Source organism: Girardinichthys multiradiatus, chromosome 18, assembly GCF_021462225.1.
Source record: "Girardinichthys multiradiatus isolate DD_20200921_A chromosome 18, DD_fGirMul_XY1, whole genome shotgun sequence".
NCBI classification, from domain to species: Eukaryota; Metazoa; Chordata; class Actinopteri; order Cyprinodontiformes; family Goodeidae; genus Girardinichthys; species Girardinichthys multiradiatus.
The window spans coordinates 17,680,458-17,695,431 of NC_061810.1; the positions used below are offsets into that span (position 1 = coordinate 17,680,458).

Genomic DNA, 14,974 nt, shown 5'->3' on the forward strand with positions numbered 1-14,974 from the left:
TCGTTTTAATGCTGAGAAGCGGTGGCTCTAATCAGAGCTTCCCACGAGTGTTCAATATTTATTGGACTTTTAACAGGTATGACAAACTTAGTCCTTTAAAATACACTGTGTAGCCAAAAGTATTGGTCTTCTCTCCAAATCACTCAATTTGGGTGTTCTAATCACTTCCATGGCCACAGATGAAAAGTCCCACACCTTGTCATGTGACTGTTTCTACAAACATTTGTGAAAGAATAGGTCACTTCAAGGAGCCCAGGGAATTTCGGGGTGGTTCCATGATAAGGATGACATCTGTGCAATTAATTTTCACATGTAAACTGGTGGTGGTATTATAAAAAAAGTGGAAGCGATTGGAAAGAACACAAACTCAGCCACGAAGTGGTAAGAGACATCTTGCTGCTGCAACAAAACATTTTGGAAAATTTTCAGATTTTGTGAAAAGTTTGGGGATGGCCTCTTCCTGTAGCTTCTCATGCTGTGCACCAGTCCACAAAGCAAGGTCCACAAACAACACCTTTTGAAAGAATTAGAGTGGAGACTGTGAGCCAGTCCTTTTCATTCAGCATCAGTGTCTGACCCCACAATTCTTTCCTGGAGAAATTGTCAACTATTCCCATAACAAAACTGTGGAAAGAATAAATCAAACTCTGATTTGTGCAAACAAGACTTAGGACTTTATTAACCAAATCATTTTCTCCATAATATCCACAAATAAAAGTGTTCTCTTTATATATATTCACATTGTATAATTTCTCAGGGTGACAAAATTATCTTTTTTTGGATTTCCAGCCATTCCTAGTAATTGTCATTTGATCAGTCGCCATGCAAGTTGTCAGAAAGTCTGAAAAACATTACGATTGGTCAGCATTGGCGGTCCTGTCTGGCATCACTCTTCCTCCTCCTCCTCTATAGGCTCTTCGCTGTGTTAAAATCTCCACTGTTTACCCAATCACATTACACTGCAACAATGAAAAATAAAAATAAATTAGAAAGCAACGTTCTCCTGCACAGTGCCTCAGAGTCCTCTTCAGTTTCCTTTCTTATTTTTTAGATATTTTCTGTTTTTATACAATATTAATAATAATAATGACTATAATTGTCCTTGATATAAATTCAATAGTATTTTTTTATCTTTCTCAAATTTTAAATAAATCATTTTGGCAATCCTCTTATTTTGTCACTTTAGAATAAAAGAATATTCAAGTAGAAAATAAGAACTGTGAGAGAAAACTTTTCTGAACAGGAGCGAGTTGTGAGAGAAAGAAACATGTGAAAGCAACAGTGAAGAGCAAAGAGGACAGAAAGAAAAGAGTCAAAGAAAAGCATCCACTTCAGACGCATGTCAGAAACAGCTCTATGTACAACAGTTTCTGTTGTGGTAATCTGTCCTTCCTGTGCCAGTCGCCTGTCTCTTGTTCATCCTCTCAGTTTGTGTCTGCAGCAGTCCTGTTTGTCTGAAGCAGTCCCATGTGTCCCAGTGTTATACCAGAGTGTAAGACTTGGCATATGGGTTGTTGCTCTGTTTCAGGTGTCCTCTGGAATCCAGCAGTGACTCCTGTGAGGTGCTGAGCTTGGCAGCCTGTGCTTGGGCTAAATCTCCTGAGGGGGGGGCCTCTCCTCGGACCTCACCCCGGGCCTCCCCCCTCTCCCGGACATCCCTATGTGGAAGGGTAGAGGCAGTTCCTGGCTGCCACTGTTGAACCTCCCTGGGAGAGGGCACTTCCATGGGTGTGGGCTCCATCGGAGGAGGCCTCTTTAGGGTACGGCTCCTCTGGGGTTCAAGGCAGGCCTGGCCCATGGCTCCTCCGCCTCCTCTCGATTCCCCTGCAGCACCAGTACCACCTCCGCTTGCTCCAGCAGCTCCTGCACCGCCTCCTCCGCTGCTACTGCTGCCGCTACTGCTGCTGACTGCCCCTCCTCGGGCTGGCAGAGGCACGCCACGATTCAACAGGAAGTCCATACGAAGGTAGGGCGGCAAGTGGACCAACTCTCCTCCTAGGAGGCAACACACAGAGAAATAGGAAGCAGCATTAGAAATAAATATTACGCTGTTTGAGAAAACTAACAACACTATGAAGCAACAGCACTGATGCCATTGTATAAACATTAATGGGATTGGTTCTAAATTTTTGAAGAGATGTTCTGGTAAAAAGTTAATTTACTATAAATCCAGATTAGCTGTTCCAGAGCTTTAGGCTAACTGCTAGCTCCAGTTGGGCTAACTTCTCAATATAATTAGTAAAATACTATTTTATGAACCCATAAATTTTGTTTTTTTTACATGGGGTGGTAAGAAAAACAGAGGCTGATGATTGTTTACATAGGAAATGGATGTAGGAAGCGGTGCACCACCAATGACCTTTCCCAATGAAACATGTACTGAAAACACAACATGTAAAGTATTTCTGGTCAGAGTAGCTGTCTCATTGAAATGAAAGGTGGAGTAAAGTAGCATTTATGTAAACCAATAAATAATTTTAGATTTTTACATTGCTTTACCTCTACCCTACCTTGCTATAAGAGCTAGTGCTTGCATAAGTGGGGACAAAATGAACTGGTGCTAAGAAAGCACGAGTACCATTCTAGCAATGAAGCAGATGGAAAAACACATTTGTGCTTTAAACAGGTTCGGATGTTTCACCAAGACACCATTTATTTAATTCCTTCCTGTTAGTTTAAATGATCTTCACAGAAAAAAAGGCTGTGTTTTACACATTTTCAACAATGATCCCTTATTACCTCGGTTTTTCTCATAGTTAAGGTTAATGTAATTATATTAGCAAAATATGCAAGACTTAATGGATAACTGAATGTATTTTGTTATATTGTCTGTTATTATCAGAATCTGATCTGGCCACGAAAGTTAATATTTCGTATTAGGATAGAGCAAGCTAACTGAGCATATTTCTGATTTAAATGAATATGCACAAGTTAAATACTTCATTAGGTTAATGTGAACCTTTTTGTGGTCACATGTTAGATGCACTTTTGCAAAAACATTCCGACACCAACAACTGTCAAAACATCTTGCGTAATCAACCAGGTCAAATTTAAAATGTGTTAAATCAACATGAGTTTTCTTTTATCTTGTCAGATAGGCTAAAGGAAGGGAGGATGAGCAGACTTCACATCCAGCACACCCCTTCTCCTAAATGCTTTATCTTCTGTTTCTAAGACAGCACAAATAACTCTTCAAAATATAATTCTAGATGTACACATCTGCAAGATCACTAGATGCTCTACCATCTGTACAGCTGCAACAGAATTGACACTTTACAATTTCATAGCTGCAGAGATCAGCACATAATTAGAGAGACAACATTCACCTCTAAAGTTGCTCTTAGCACATCATCTCTCCCACCCATGGAGACACACTCTCACATACACAGCCCACACATGTACTAATATAATGTAGGTGTGCTATCTGCACTAATGCAAGCTTAGACAAGGTCGTCTTTGCACATTCAGTGCTCTGTGTGACCTTAGGGGAGAGATTCCTGGGTTCACAGGAAGAATGAATAAATTACTCTGGTTATGGATAAGCCCCATTAGTGCCGGCAAACATGATGAATGGCTTGAAGCGTTAATTGAATTAAATATAGATTCAAGTGTTTCCTTGGAAGCTCATTAGAAATGAAGTTTGAAAATTAATCAGTTAGTAAACTGTGGATGTTACAGCAATGAAACCAAGTGCATCATCTAAACAGCATTTAGTGCTCTAAAAAACATTCATCTGTTGAAATTTCTGATGCATCAATAGGTTGTTCCTCTGTTTGAAAGATATTTACATATTTTACTGATGTTTGTTTGTTATACAACACATTTACATGGCTGTCAACAGATGACACCTTCCTCTGTTGTGCAGAGAGAAACTAAATGTATAGAATGTTTTTCTCATTAAAGCTCAGTCAGGTGAGCCTCTTTGCCTCAAGTAAAAGCTGTATCCCTGCCTCTGGCCTATATAACATGGTATACAGGTGAGGTCAGCTCAGGTCACTCTGTAATGTAATAGAGATGACAATGAAGCTGAAGGTGTATCACTCACCTAGTGTAAGGCACACCAGCAACTCTGCTGTCTCTGGGATTTACACTGTAATACACCCTAATTAGACTCCTTTAGTTGTGATATTTGCAAATTCACAATCTGGCATTTCTTCCCCAATATTGAGAACACGAAAATATTAATTACCCTCTCATATCTGCTAAGAAAATGAAATAAGCTGCATGTTTTAATTATGTCTTGGCTGGATTAAGCCAACTGATATCAGCTGGGGGTCAATACACCCATTCATCAGTTGTACATTGTTATTTTGTCCCTTCCTACTTACATTTCATACCTGTAAAGAAACCTTTTTGTACCCATATACTTAAAATATTACATTATTTCAGTTTAATTTTCTTTGAAGTAAAATATTTTCATTCATTACTGAGATAGATACAAAGCTAAAATTATACATATAATATTTATTAATTGTATACTCGTTGCTATTTTCTTTTGGTTCTGGTTCTCCTCTGAACCAGTGGATTCTTGATGAGACAATGAACCATAATCAAACTAAAATAATTCTAAGGTAATGGTGTCCTACCTTTTCTTTTGTCTGGAATGATCCAGATGCAAGAAGAAAAGTCTTGCAAGGAGTTTTATCGTAAAAGATATGTCATGGCCTTTGTTTGTGAATTGCTCCAAATCAGACCTTAGATAATTTAACATAAAATCCTCTATTCTCATCAATTTTAAATATTTTTATTTTTGACAACCCACATCTGTTGGCATATGTTGCATATGTTGGCAGAAGATTCTCTCTCTCTGTCATCTGTCATTCCACCTATGCCTCCTTCTGGCCACAGTGACAGCAGACATTTTTGCGTCCCAGTTAGTACCTGCATTTCAAACACGCTAAATCTAGATGCAAAAAACAGCACCCATAATCAGTTCCTGGTTTGATCATACGCAATGCAGGTGGTAAGGCATCACATTTGCATATCCTCCTCCCATATATTTGCACGTTTGGGTCATTATCATAACACATGGTTCATGTGCAGAACTCTTGATGCAAATAACACAACATTAGCAGTTTAGGAGTTTAGGAAAGCACCTTTCCTCTTTACATACGTTTTGTAAATTATTTTGTATACAGCTATGTAAAACTGAGCGATTATCCAAAGAAAACAAGTATTCATTTCGAAGTCTTCAAGGTAAGGTTTTGCCCATGAACAGTAAAAATATGGATGGAAAATAATTCTCAAAATGGATGAAAATACTCCTCTGAGTACTTGCACCATGGATATTCTTTGCTGGAATGTTTGCTGAAACAATGCTGAAATTACTTATACTGCAGTAATACATGAATTATTAACACCACAAAAATGTAACTGTCATATTTCAGGTTTGGAGGTAGGACCAACATGCAGCCAAGATGCTAGGAGCCAGCGGAATGAAGGTAAGTTGAGTTTTAATTATTCTCACTTACAATATCAGGCAGAACATCAGGAGTAAGCAGGATCAGAACCAGACCAGGACATAGAGTAACCAAACTAGACACAACGATGTGTTAGACAGTTTATCAACACACAAGACACAACAAGGAACCAGCTGGGAACTAAGGCAGCTAAAGAATTTAAATACAAACAGGAAATGCAATGACAACCAATGAATGGCAAGACCAGGTAATCAAGGAAAACACAGAACAGCTGTGGGTGACACTACTGGGAGTCAGAGGGAGTGAAACCAATTAACAAGACAAGACACAGAACTAAGGGGAAACAGAGTTCCAAACCAGGTAAAAAAAACCACAAACCCCAAACTCAGTCACTGGCTCGGTATGACAGTAACAGCTAATAAACATCCTAAATCTTGTCTTTCCAGTGAAAGTGACACCACAGTCTTCTCACTGAGAGCTGCCACTCTGGTCTGATTAGCAAAGAGCTTGTGATTATCCTGATTGGTCTCTCCTTTATCAGCAAAGTGCTGTTTTGTATTCAGTGACAATACTTTGAGATCAGGTTGACAGATAGCCTTTAGCTGCCCTCTCTCTGCTAGACACATCTGCTGTCCTGTGCACAGTACTTTATAATATAATTAGACCTGAAACGTAAGAAGGAGATCTGATGTCTTCGGCTGCTGTCTGACGGGGAAACCTCCGGCACATTTGCAGACCTAAAGTACTTTTCGGCTCCTCGTAAGAAAAGACCTCCAGCAGAGGTCCTAGACAGACTATAACATGAGAGCAGGATGGATGATGGACGAGCTGTCTGCATGTGTCAGAGAGCAGAGTGTTTTTCAGTTTGTGTCATGTGTGCATTGTGTGTGGTCGACGCCTGTCTCTGTGTAGCTCCTGGATCAAGTAACTGATGGGTTTACCAAGAGGAGCTGAGGGTCATCTAAGGTAAGACCGCAACTAGACTGCATATGCACAGTAATGTTCGGCTTTTGAGACCAAGTTTTTAATGTGTAGTTATGAAACAGGAATAATTTAGCGGAAAAAGTTCCCTAACAATAAAACATATGCCAGGATTGCTGTAGGAAAACCTCAAGTCCTAATTATCATTTTATGATGTCTAATAGGCTTAGTTTTTCTGTTAGGGGGGAAAGCTACAGATAAATAATACGACTAAAGGCACAGAAAGCTCTTGTAATATATATTGAGTGATGGTTAATGAGTCTCTACCTGACTTTGCTGCAGATGTCTGAAGACTAATAAGATACACAACAGGATACAAAACTAAACCAAGTTCAATTAACAAAGATGCAAGGCAAAAGTTAATTAAGGAGTCTCCACAGACAGGCTATTAACTAGCTAATCAAATGTGTTGCCATCTATTTTCCTCCTTTAAAAGAACTGTAGACAGATTATTGAGGATTGCCATGCAAAAAGATGGATAACATAAGTAACAGAAAAGTGTTTATTGTCAAACTGCTTAGATAAATATCCTTGTGAAAAATTAAAGATGCTGCTTTATGGTTATACTCTCCTGTCATTTGTTTTTTGTTTTTTTGCAATAATAATTTACATGCAAAAAAATACATTACATGCAAAAAACAATTACAAGCAAAAACGGTTTAATCTTCAGCTCAACCTCATTGCTCTTTGTTTTTTTTTAATTATGTTACATTACTTTGTCTTAAGAAGTATACTTTAGTTAACTTGATCTAACTTGAACGTATAAAGAACACCAGTTTTCTTGATGCTAAAATCTTTTCCAGTTCTCTTTGCAAAATAGCTAAGGCTCAGTAACATTGGATTGATAGCAATAATTCTCAATTGGACTTAGGTCTAGACTTTAACGGGGCCATTCTGGCACTTCCTTGATCTTAACCATTCCCTTATAACTGGCTTCATGCTTAGTGTTGTTGTCCAAACTCCCACTTCCTCACCTGGTCTGTGTGCTTTGGGCACGGCCATGTTCATGACCCTGCTAACATCCTGAGGTTTGGGCGGGGAAGCGGTAAAGCGGCAGATGCCAGACTCCGATGGTGTGCTGGAGGTCAGGCTGTCGGTGTAGTCGTTGGTCCCTGCTGTCATCTGCTCGGATGACGTGTCAGAGATGAAGCACTCTGTGATAGTGAACTTTGCGTGACGGAGCTGCTCCTCCATCTTGGCGTGCTCGTAGGCTCTGGCCAGCTCCTCGTAGGTGGAAGATGCACTCTCTGTTGAGACCATGCTGCTCCGGGCACGATCTTATGATGAGAAGAGGAGCACATTGTATGGTGACACATATTATCTTGTGTAGCATTATATTTCTTTAGAACGAAGGGTATATTTTGATGTAATATTCTGCTGGTTAAGGGGATTTATTTTGTACAGTACAGTAAACCCATTTTGTAAAAAGTAAAGATAAATGACGTGGGTTCAAGATGGAGTCACATGTATAGCATAAAAATGTTAAGCAAGGCTGCTCTATGAAGTTTGACTTTAAAACTAAATAAGTACCAATCCAACATTTTTTGCATAACAAACATGAAAATATAAGATCAGTTTTTTTCACAACTTCACAAAAACAGTACAAGTTCTGCCACGTTGTTTTAACTGTTAAAAAAACAGACTGAGTTCATGTTGTTTCTGTGTGATTTCCTGGTGTTACTCTCCATCTCTTTCGGTTCTACCTGTGTCCTGTGAGGGGCTGACACTGTAGCTGTCACTCTCTTTGTCCACAGATCCAGCGGCGCGTGGTGTGGGGAGTCTCCAGTCAGTGGTCAGCGTATGTGAGGAGCTGGTGGGATGCGGCCGGTTCAGAGTCCACTGGCTGGCATAGCGGCTCCGTGCTGCAGCAGGACCAGCTTTGGCAGTACGTCTGGCAGTGGGATCTAGCGTAGATTAGGGGGGGAAACTGTGAGTATTTATGTTCAATTAATATTAGGTTATCAGATGAAAATCATCTTACTTCTGCACTTGTTGAATAACCAATCAATATATAAGTAAAAGTTCTACACAATTTCAACTTAAGAGTCCAAACAGTGCTTTGCAATGGAAATCATGGTGCTGTGAGGGGGCTAGACATGCAAACCCAGCTATACAAATACCTTTAAATATATGTAATCAAAGTAAATATAAGTCCAATTTACTAAATATATTTTAGAAATTAATTTAGTGAGCAATAGATTGATTAACTTCCCAGTTGCTCTGTCGCCGTCAGATTGTACTTATTCCATTCAGGTACAAACCAACACAACAATTTGTCCAATAGAGACATGTTTTCCCAAACACATTCTTAATAGATGATACCTACACCTACCAGTGGACCCATGATATTAAAACCTATCAAATAAACAGTATGAATACCAGAAATTTGTTCTATTGATATTTATATATATATATTTTAGGATAATTTATAAAAATAAAAACCAAAGGGAATTTTTTGCCTGGATTCCTGCTTGGAGTAAAAAAAGTATGAAGAAGACATATATTTTGGTAATAATCTCAAACATAATATGCATTTTGGACGATATAGACTATAATAATAGCTACTAACTAGTTAGTAGTTGACAAAATTTCAATTGGTCCTGGATTCCATCTATCTTAAAAATAAATCAACTATTTTATTTTTTTTTTCCCTAAGTTTGTAAAAGGCTAATCTTTAATGTTTTCTGAATACATTTGTGCAGCTGATTTGGCAACAGGTCTACCATAGTATCTATATTTTCAAGAAGTTGGTTGTAAAGACTGCAGCCAGTAGGTCATCGAGCCTTTTTCCCCCCATTAACCTTGTGTGGAACATTATTTAAAGTCACTTTGAGTCTGTTTGCTTGTTTAATGAAAAAATATCTTGGAACTTCTTAACCTTTACTGGCAGGATATTCATGCAACACTGATTACATGTAATATTTAGGTGGAAGGATACATTGGCTAATCTCTTTTGATACATTTCTGCCTCCCTGCATACTTTTTCTGGACTCACCAAATATTTTTACTAATGTCAAACTTAAACCTAGAACCTTTGTCTCATTCAGCCTGACCCAGACATGCTGCTGGTGCCCTGTTCGCTGCAGGAGGTGATGATAATAAAACCATTCAGAAAGGTCTGAGGCCAGGTTCATGCAAAGACAAGAATAAAGCTGGTAACTTTAGTCAGCAGAGATGGAGGTACAAAATGATAGAGGCTGTGAACTTACCACAAAGAGAAGAAAGATCTAAGTGAGCAATGTGAGTTTACATCACACTGGTCAGGTTAAATGAACCAGTCATGTGGCTCTTTGCTTGTGTGTTAACAGCTGTGTGTTAGACTTGGATGAGCATATAGTTTGTGCCAGTGTTTGGGTGCTTTTTACATAGATCAAACATCGTTCTATGCCCTTCATGCTTTCACATATGTTTATATAAAGGTGAATTGGTATATCATCTGCAAATCTTTTATAAAAAAAGAATGAATAAAACATTTTTTACCAACTTTAATTTGCGGAATTAATTGCTTAGACCTTATAATGGTGTAAGTGTAGGTGCACCTTATAATGTTTTGAACAAAATGCTTTGGGGTGTTGGACCACTTGTTTGCTGAGTATTGGACCGTTTGCACGTTGCTGGACGCCACTATGCCTTTCCAACGTCATTGGCCATTTTGTATCCCAGTATAGTCCGCTACTACAAATCCCAGCGGGCACTGCGGCTGATATGACGGGGTGTCCCAAGTCTGACATCACAGGACACTATATAGGAAGGTGGCCCCTTTAAGGAGGTGCTTTCAGCTTGGGACCTAGACGCGGTTACCACCTCTGGCCCCATGTCAAGTTTTCTACAGCCTCTAACTGGTTTTCCAGGATTACCCTGTATTTAGCAGTTTATCCTGAAAGCACGATGTTCCCACCACTATGTGATGATGACAGTGCATTCAGGGTCATGTACAATCTAGTTTTCCACTTTACAGTGTTTTGCATGTAGGCCAAAAAGCGAAATGTTTGTCTCATCTGACCAGAGCACCTTCCCCTACATGTTCGCCACATCCTCTACATGGCTTATGGCAAACTTTATATCTGGACATCTTCTGGCTTTTGGACGACGTCTTGCCACTCTTGCTTAAGGCCCGCTTTTTGGAGTGTATGACTAATGGCTGTCCTGTCAACACACTCTCCCATCTGAGCTGTAAATCTCTGCAGCTTACCATGGTACCTGATTAAATTGCACACCAGTGGAATCCATTTACCAACTAGGTGAGTTCTGAAGGTAATTTTTATCAAGTCTGGTTTGTGTTAGTCTTTACATAAAATCCCAGTAAAACTCGTTAGAGTTTTGTGGCTGTAACATGACAAAATGTGACATAGTTTCAGGAATGTAAACACTTCCGCAAGTTACTATATGTAGGATTCACATATGCAGAACAACCACATAAAACTAAATCATTGCATTATGCATACAACAGCTTTGTTATTGTCACTAACACACAACGACACATTGTTAGTAGTAAAGGAAGTAAATGTTGAGCACTGACGATGGTGGGACTCACTGGTTCCAGGCCTGGCATCAGATACATCCACCAGGGGCCCAGTGGCCTGGGACAGAGACTGGTAGTGGACTGTGTGGGTCACTGTGGAAGACTTCTGCTTATTGGTCTCCCCAAAATCATTGTCTGTCAGCAGCACAGTGGACCTGTCATCTAAGAGAGAGGAGGCAGGGTTTAGGAAACGGTGAGTATGGAGCATATGGCAAAGGCAGGTTTCACTCCCTGCATTTTACCGATTGTTTCCATTGTATCTCGCTCTTCAATGAGGAGCTGGGCTCTGGGGATGTCAATGTGCATTCTCAGTGTTTGCTGCTGTTTGTTCACCGTGTCTGGCGTCCGTGTGTTCTTACTGTGGAGAGAAAAAAAATCTCCTCAGCTGTGTGACTTCTGTGTTGCAGAAATGCAAACTCAGTTCCACTTAAGCTGCTAAGAAGTTGAATGAAGGCAAAAGGACCACCAACACAATATATCTGATTTTTACTGAAAGGGGCTGTACTTCTGGCTTGCAGTGTGATTTATGTTCTGTCTAAAAGCAAATGAGCGTGCACAAATCAAAATTAGGAATACATACCTCATCAGCATTTCTGCCAGGCTTTTGGCATCTGTGAGTCAGCAAAGAGGTGGTTAATACCATATATAGCCCTGTCAGAGTTGTAAAAGTACAGAACTGGAAATACACTGCTCAAAAAAATAAAGGGAACACTTAAACAACACAATATAACTCCAAGTAAATAAACTTCTGTGAAATCAAACTGTCCACTTAGGAAGCAACACTGATTGACAATCAATTTCACTGCTGTTGTGTAAATGGAATAGACAACAGGGGGAAATCTTTGGTGATTAGCAAGACACACTCAATAAAGGAGTGGTTCTGCAGGTGGGGACCACAGACCACTTCTCAGTACCTATGCTTTCTGGCTGATGTTTTGGTCACTTTTGAATGTTGGTGGTGGTTTCACACTCGTGGTAGCATGAGACGGACTCTACAACCCACACAAGTGGCTCAGGTAGTGCAGCTCATCCAGGATGGCACATCAATGCGAGCTGTGGCAAGAAGGTTTGCTGTGTCTGTCAGCGTAGTGTCCAGAGCCTGGAGGTGCTACCAGGAGACAGGCCAGTACACCAGGAGACGTGGAGGAGGCCGTAGGAGGGCAACAACCCAGCAGCAGGACCATTACCTCTGCCTTTGTGCAAAGAGGGCCTGGAGGAGCACTGCCAGAGCCCTGCAAAAATGACCTCCAGCAGGCCACAAATGTGCATGTGTCTGCACAAACGGTTAGAAACCGACTCCATGAGGATGGTATGAGGGCCCGACGTCCACAAATGGGGGTTGTGCTCACAGCCCAACACCGTGCAGGACGCTTGGCATTTGCCAGAGAACACCAGGATTGGCAAATTAGCCACTGGCGCCCTGTGCTCTTCACAGATGAAAGCAGGTTCACACTGAGCACATGTGACAGACGTGACAGAGTCTGGAGACATTGTGGAGAACGATCTGCTGCCTGCAACATCCTTCAGCATGACCAGTTTGGCAGTGGGTCAGTAATGGTGTGGGGTGGCATTTCTTTGGAGGGCCGCAGGGCCCCAGGCATTGTAGGGTGGTCATACAGGCACATGGAGGCCACACACACAATACTGAGCCTCATTTTGACTTGTTTTAAGGACATTACATCAAAGTTGGATCAGCCTCTAGTGTGTTTTTCCACTTTAATTTTGTGTGTGACTCCAAATCCAGGCCTCCATTGGTTAATAAATTTGATTTCCATTGATGATTTTTGTGGGATTTTGTTGTCAGCACATTCAACTTTGTACAGAACAAAGTATTCAATGAAAATATTTCATTCATTCAGATCTAGGTTGTGTTATTTGAGTGTTCCCTTTATTTTTTGAGCAGTGTACTTTACAAGCATTGATGATTCCACTTATTGACATACCAAAACACATTCCAACTTTATTAACAATATGAGCTTACTTTATCATCTCCTTTGCCTTTATTGCAGCTGTTCTCATAGGCTTGATCATTGAAAAGATTTTAACAACATGGTTTTCTGTATGTTTTCTTCTGTATATATCTGTTTATCTGCAGTTTGTGGTCCCTGGGGTTCATACACAATGTTAATTTCAAAATTCCAGACTCAAAAATAAAAGCTTTTCTAGACATTTTTTGTCCAAAAAACGACCTTGTTGGGTTTTATTATGTGTATGTTCTACAAACAGATTTGCTTCTGATCCAGCAGTGTCATAAACATCACCGGTTTATTTATTTTTGTAAAATTAAATCAGTTCTTTAATAGTTTTTTTTTTCAAAATCTGGATTGAACATTCCTACACTAAACACAGATAGGGGGACAGCTTGTATTTTGTTTGTTTATGAAAGCTCAGGAGATGGAGCAAATTGCAGCAAATTTCATACTTTTGCAGACTTTTCAAGGCTGTGTAGGAATCCTAGTGCTAATGATATGAACGTACCTCTGAGTCTTTTAAGCCTCTGCTCCCTCCTTCTCCTCTTTAGCACCATTAGCATTATAAACACCAGCACAGCCACCACAAGAACAGAGGTGATGGTCACTACCATCTTCAGACCTCCGCTGCCGGACATGTTGTCTGAGATGGGATCTCCTGTCTTCAGCAGCGGAGGGATGGTACCTTGGAAAGAAATGTACATCATTAGGTGTTTTCTGTGTAATTCAACCAACACCTTCATCTGAGTGTTGACCTTAAAGCTTGTGCCTTGATTTCTGTTCAGGTAAATCATTTTAAACCACACTACAGGGCTTATGTTGTGCACAACTATCTGAAACACTGAAATGCTAAGCACAAAAATACCAGTGTTGCTGTGTGCAGAAAACGAGGAACAAATTTTATGTAACAGTAAAGGTTCATAACGATGAAAGATTCCTAGGAAATAAACTTTGATTAGTAGTTTTCCATATGCATGATTTGTATGTGCACTTTTAAAGCTAATCATCCAAGGATCTTAAAAAATATGTCCTTTATTACACTCTACAGACAAAGTATAGCGCGCTGTATATTATTTAGCGACTCATTTCCTCCCCACTATCAGATGAATGATTTGCAAGATTATTAGGTAACCGAAACTAACTTAACAACAAAAGTTTTTTGTTGTAAAGTCTACACAGCAAAAGTGTCCAAGTGAATAAAATGAATGCATAAAAATTACTATATAGTAAGAGAAGGAACAAAAACAGTAGAGCGTTTCCCATTCTCTCCTACCACTGCTGGTTTAACTGTTAGCATGTAATGTATGAATTATTAAATAAATTCAGTACAAAAGCTATATTCTCGCTGTACTGTCTGATTTCCAAGTTCTCAGACAAAAATGAAGTTGGAATTGGAAAGTCTCAGGTCCCTCAGCAGTCTCAAGATGAATACTCATAAGCGTCTAAAGGCGGCACTAGTCTAATTAATCCTGAGGGTAGTTTTGTCATCTAAGTGTACAACACAAGACAGTACTTCCAAGGTAGGTAAACTTGTAAACATCTGGGAGCTGCTCGTTGTACACAGTTTATAAACTGTTACCTTTTTCTCCTTGGTTTGAGCTTGCAGCTTTTGCAAGTTGATTATACTGACATCAAAACAGTAGATAATGTCAGTGACATTGTTGTTGCCCTGGTTTCCATTTAGCAGCATCACAGAGTACACCATTCTGAAAAGGTTTAGAGCTAGTATGTAACCTAGCTTTCCGTTGGAGATTAGGAAAGAGATTTCTTGCCTTTCTTGTAATGGGTCTGGACCTCATTTTGCTTTCACAAGTGACTTAGTTTTTTATGGCATAGAATCAGCACATGTCGAAAACGTTACTCAAATGTTTTGGTCCATATTGACCTGATAGCATCATGCAGTTACTGCTTATTTTTCAGCTAAACATCCATGTTGTGAATATCCTGTTCCACCACATCCCAAAGGTGCTCTATTTGACTGAAATCTAGGTACTATGGAAGCCACTGGAGTACACACCGAACTCACTGTGATGTTCAAAAAACCAGTTTGAGATGATTTGAACTTTGTGACATGTGGGAAA

The 14,974-nt window shown here is 39.8% G+C and overlaps 1 protein-coding gene across 2 annotated transcripts in view; it reads right to left on the reverse strand.

Annotated features, from left to right (window-relative positions):
- Positions 1-651: 651 nt before the first annotated feature.
- Positions 652-14,974, reverse strand: part of dscamb (Down syndrome cell adhesion molecule b) — a 164,797-nt gene continuing 150,474 nt past the window's right edge. Inside the window, exons 27-33 of one of the 2 annotated variants that reach the window (XM_047392202.1) lie at positions 13,402-13,578; positions 11,504-11,534; positions 11,166-11,281; positions 10,921-11,085; positions 8,105-8,305; positions 7,376-7,678; positions 652-1,995 (exon numbers count right to left, since the gene is read on the reverse strand). In XM_047392202.1, coding sequence (XP_047248158.1) covers positions 1,481-1,995; positions 7,376-7,678; positions 8,105-8,305; positions 10,921-11,085; positions 11,166-11,281; positions 11,504-11,534; positions 13,402-13,578 — 1,508 coding nt within the window. In that variant the 3' untranslated portion in view covers positions 652-1,480. The remainder of the gene's footprint in view (positions 1,996-7,375; positions 7,679-8,104; positions 8,306-10,920; positions 11,086-11,165; positions 11,282-11,503; positions 11,535-13,401; positions 13,579-14,974) is intronic. The other variant, XM_047392203.1, reaches the window with a different exon arrangement.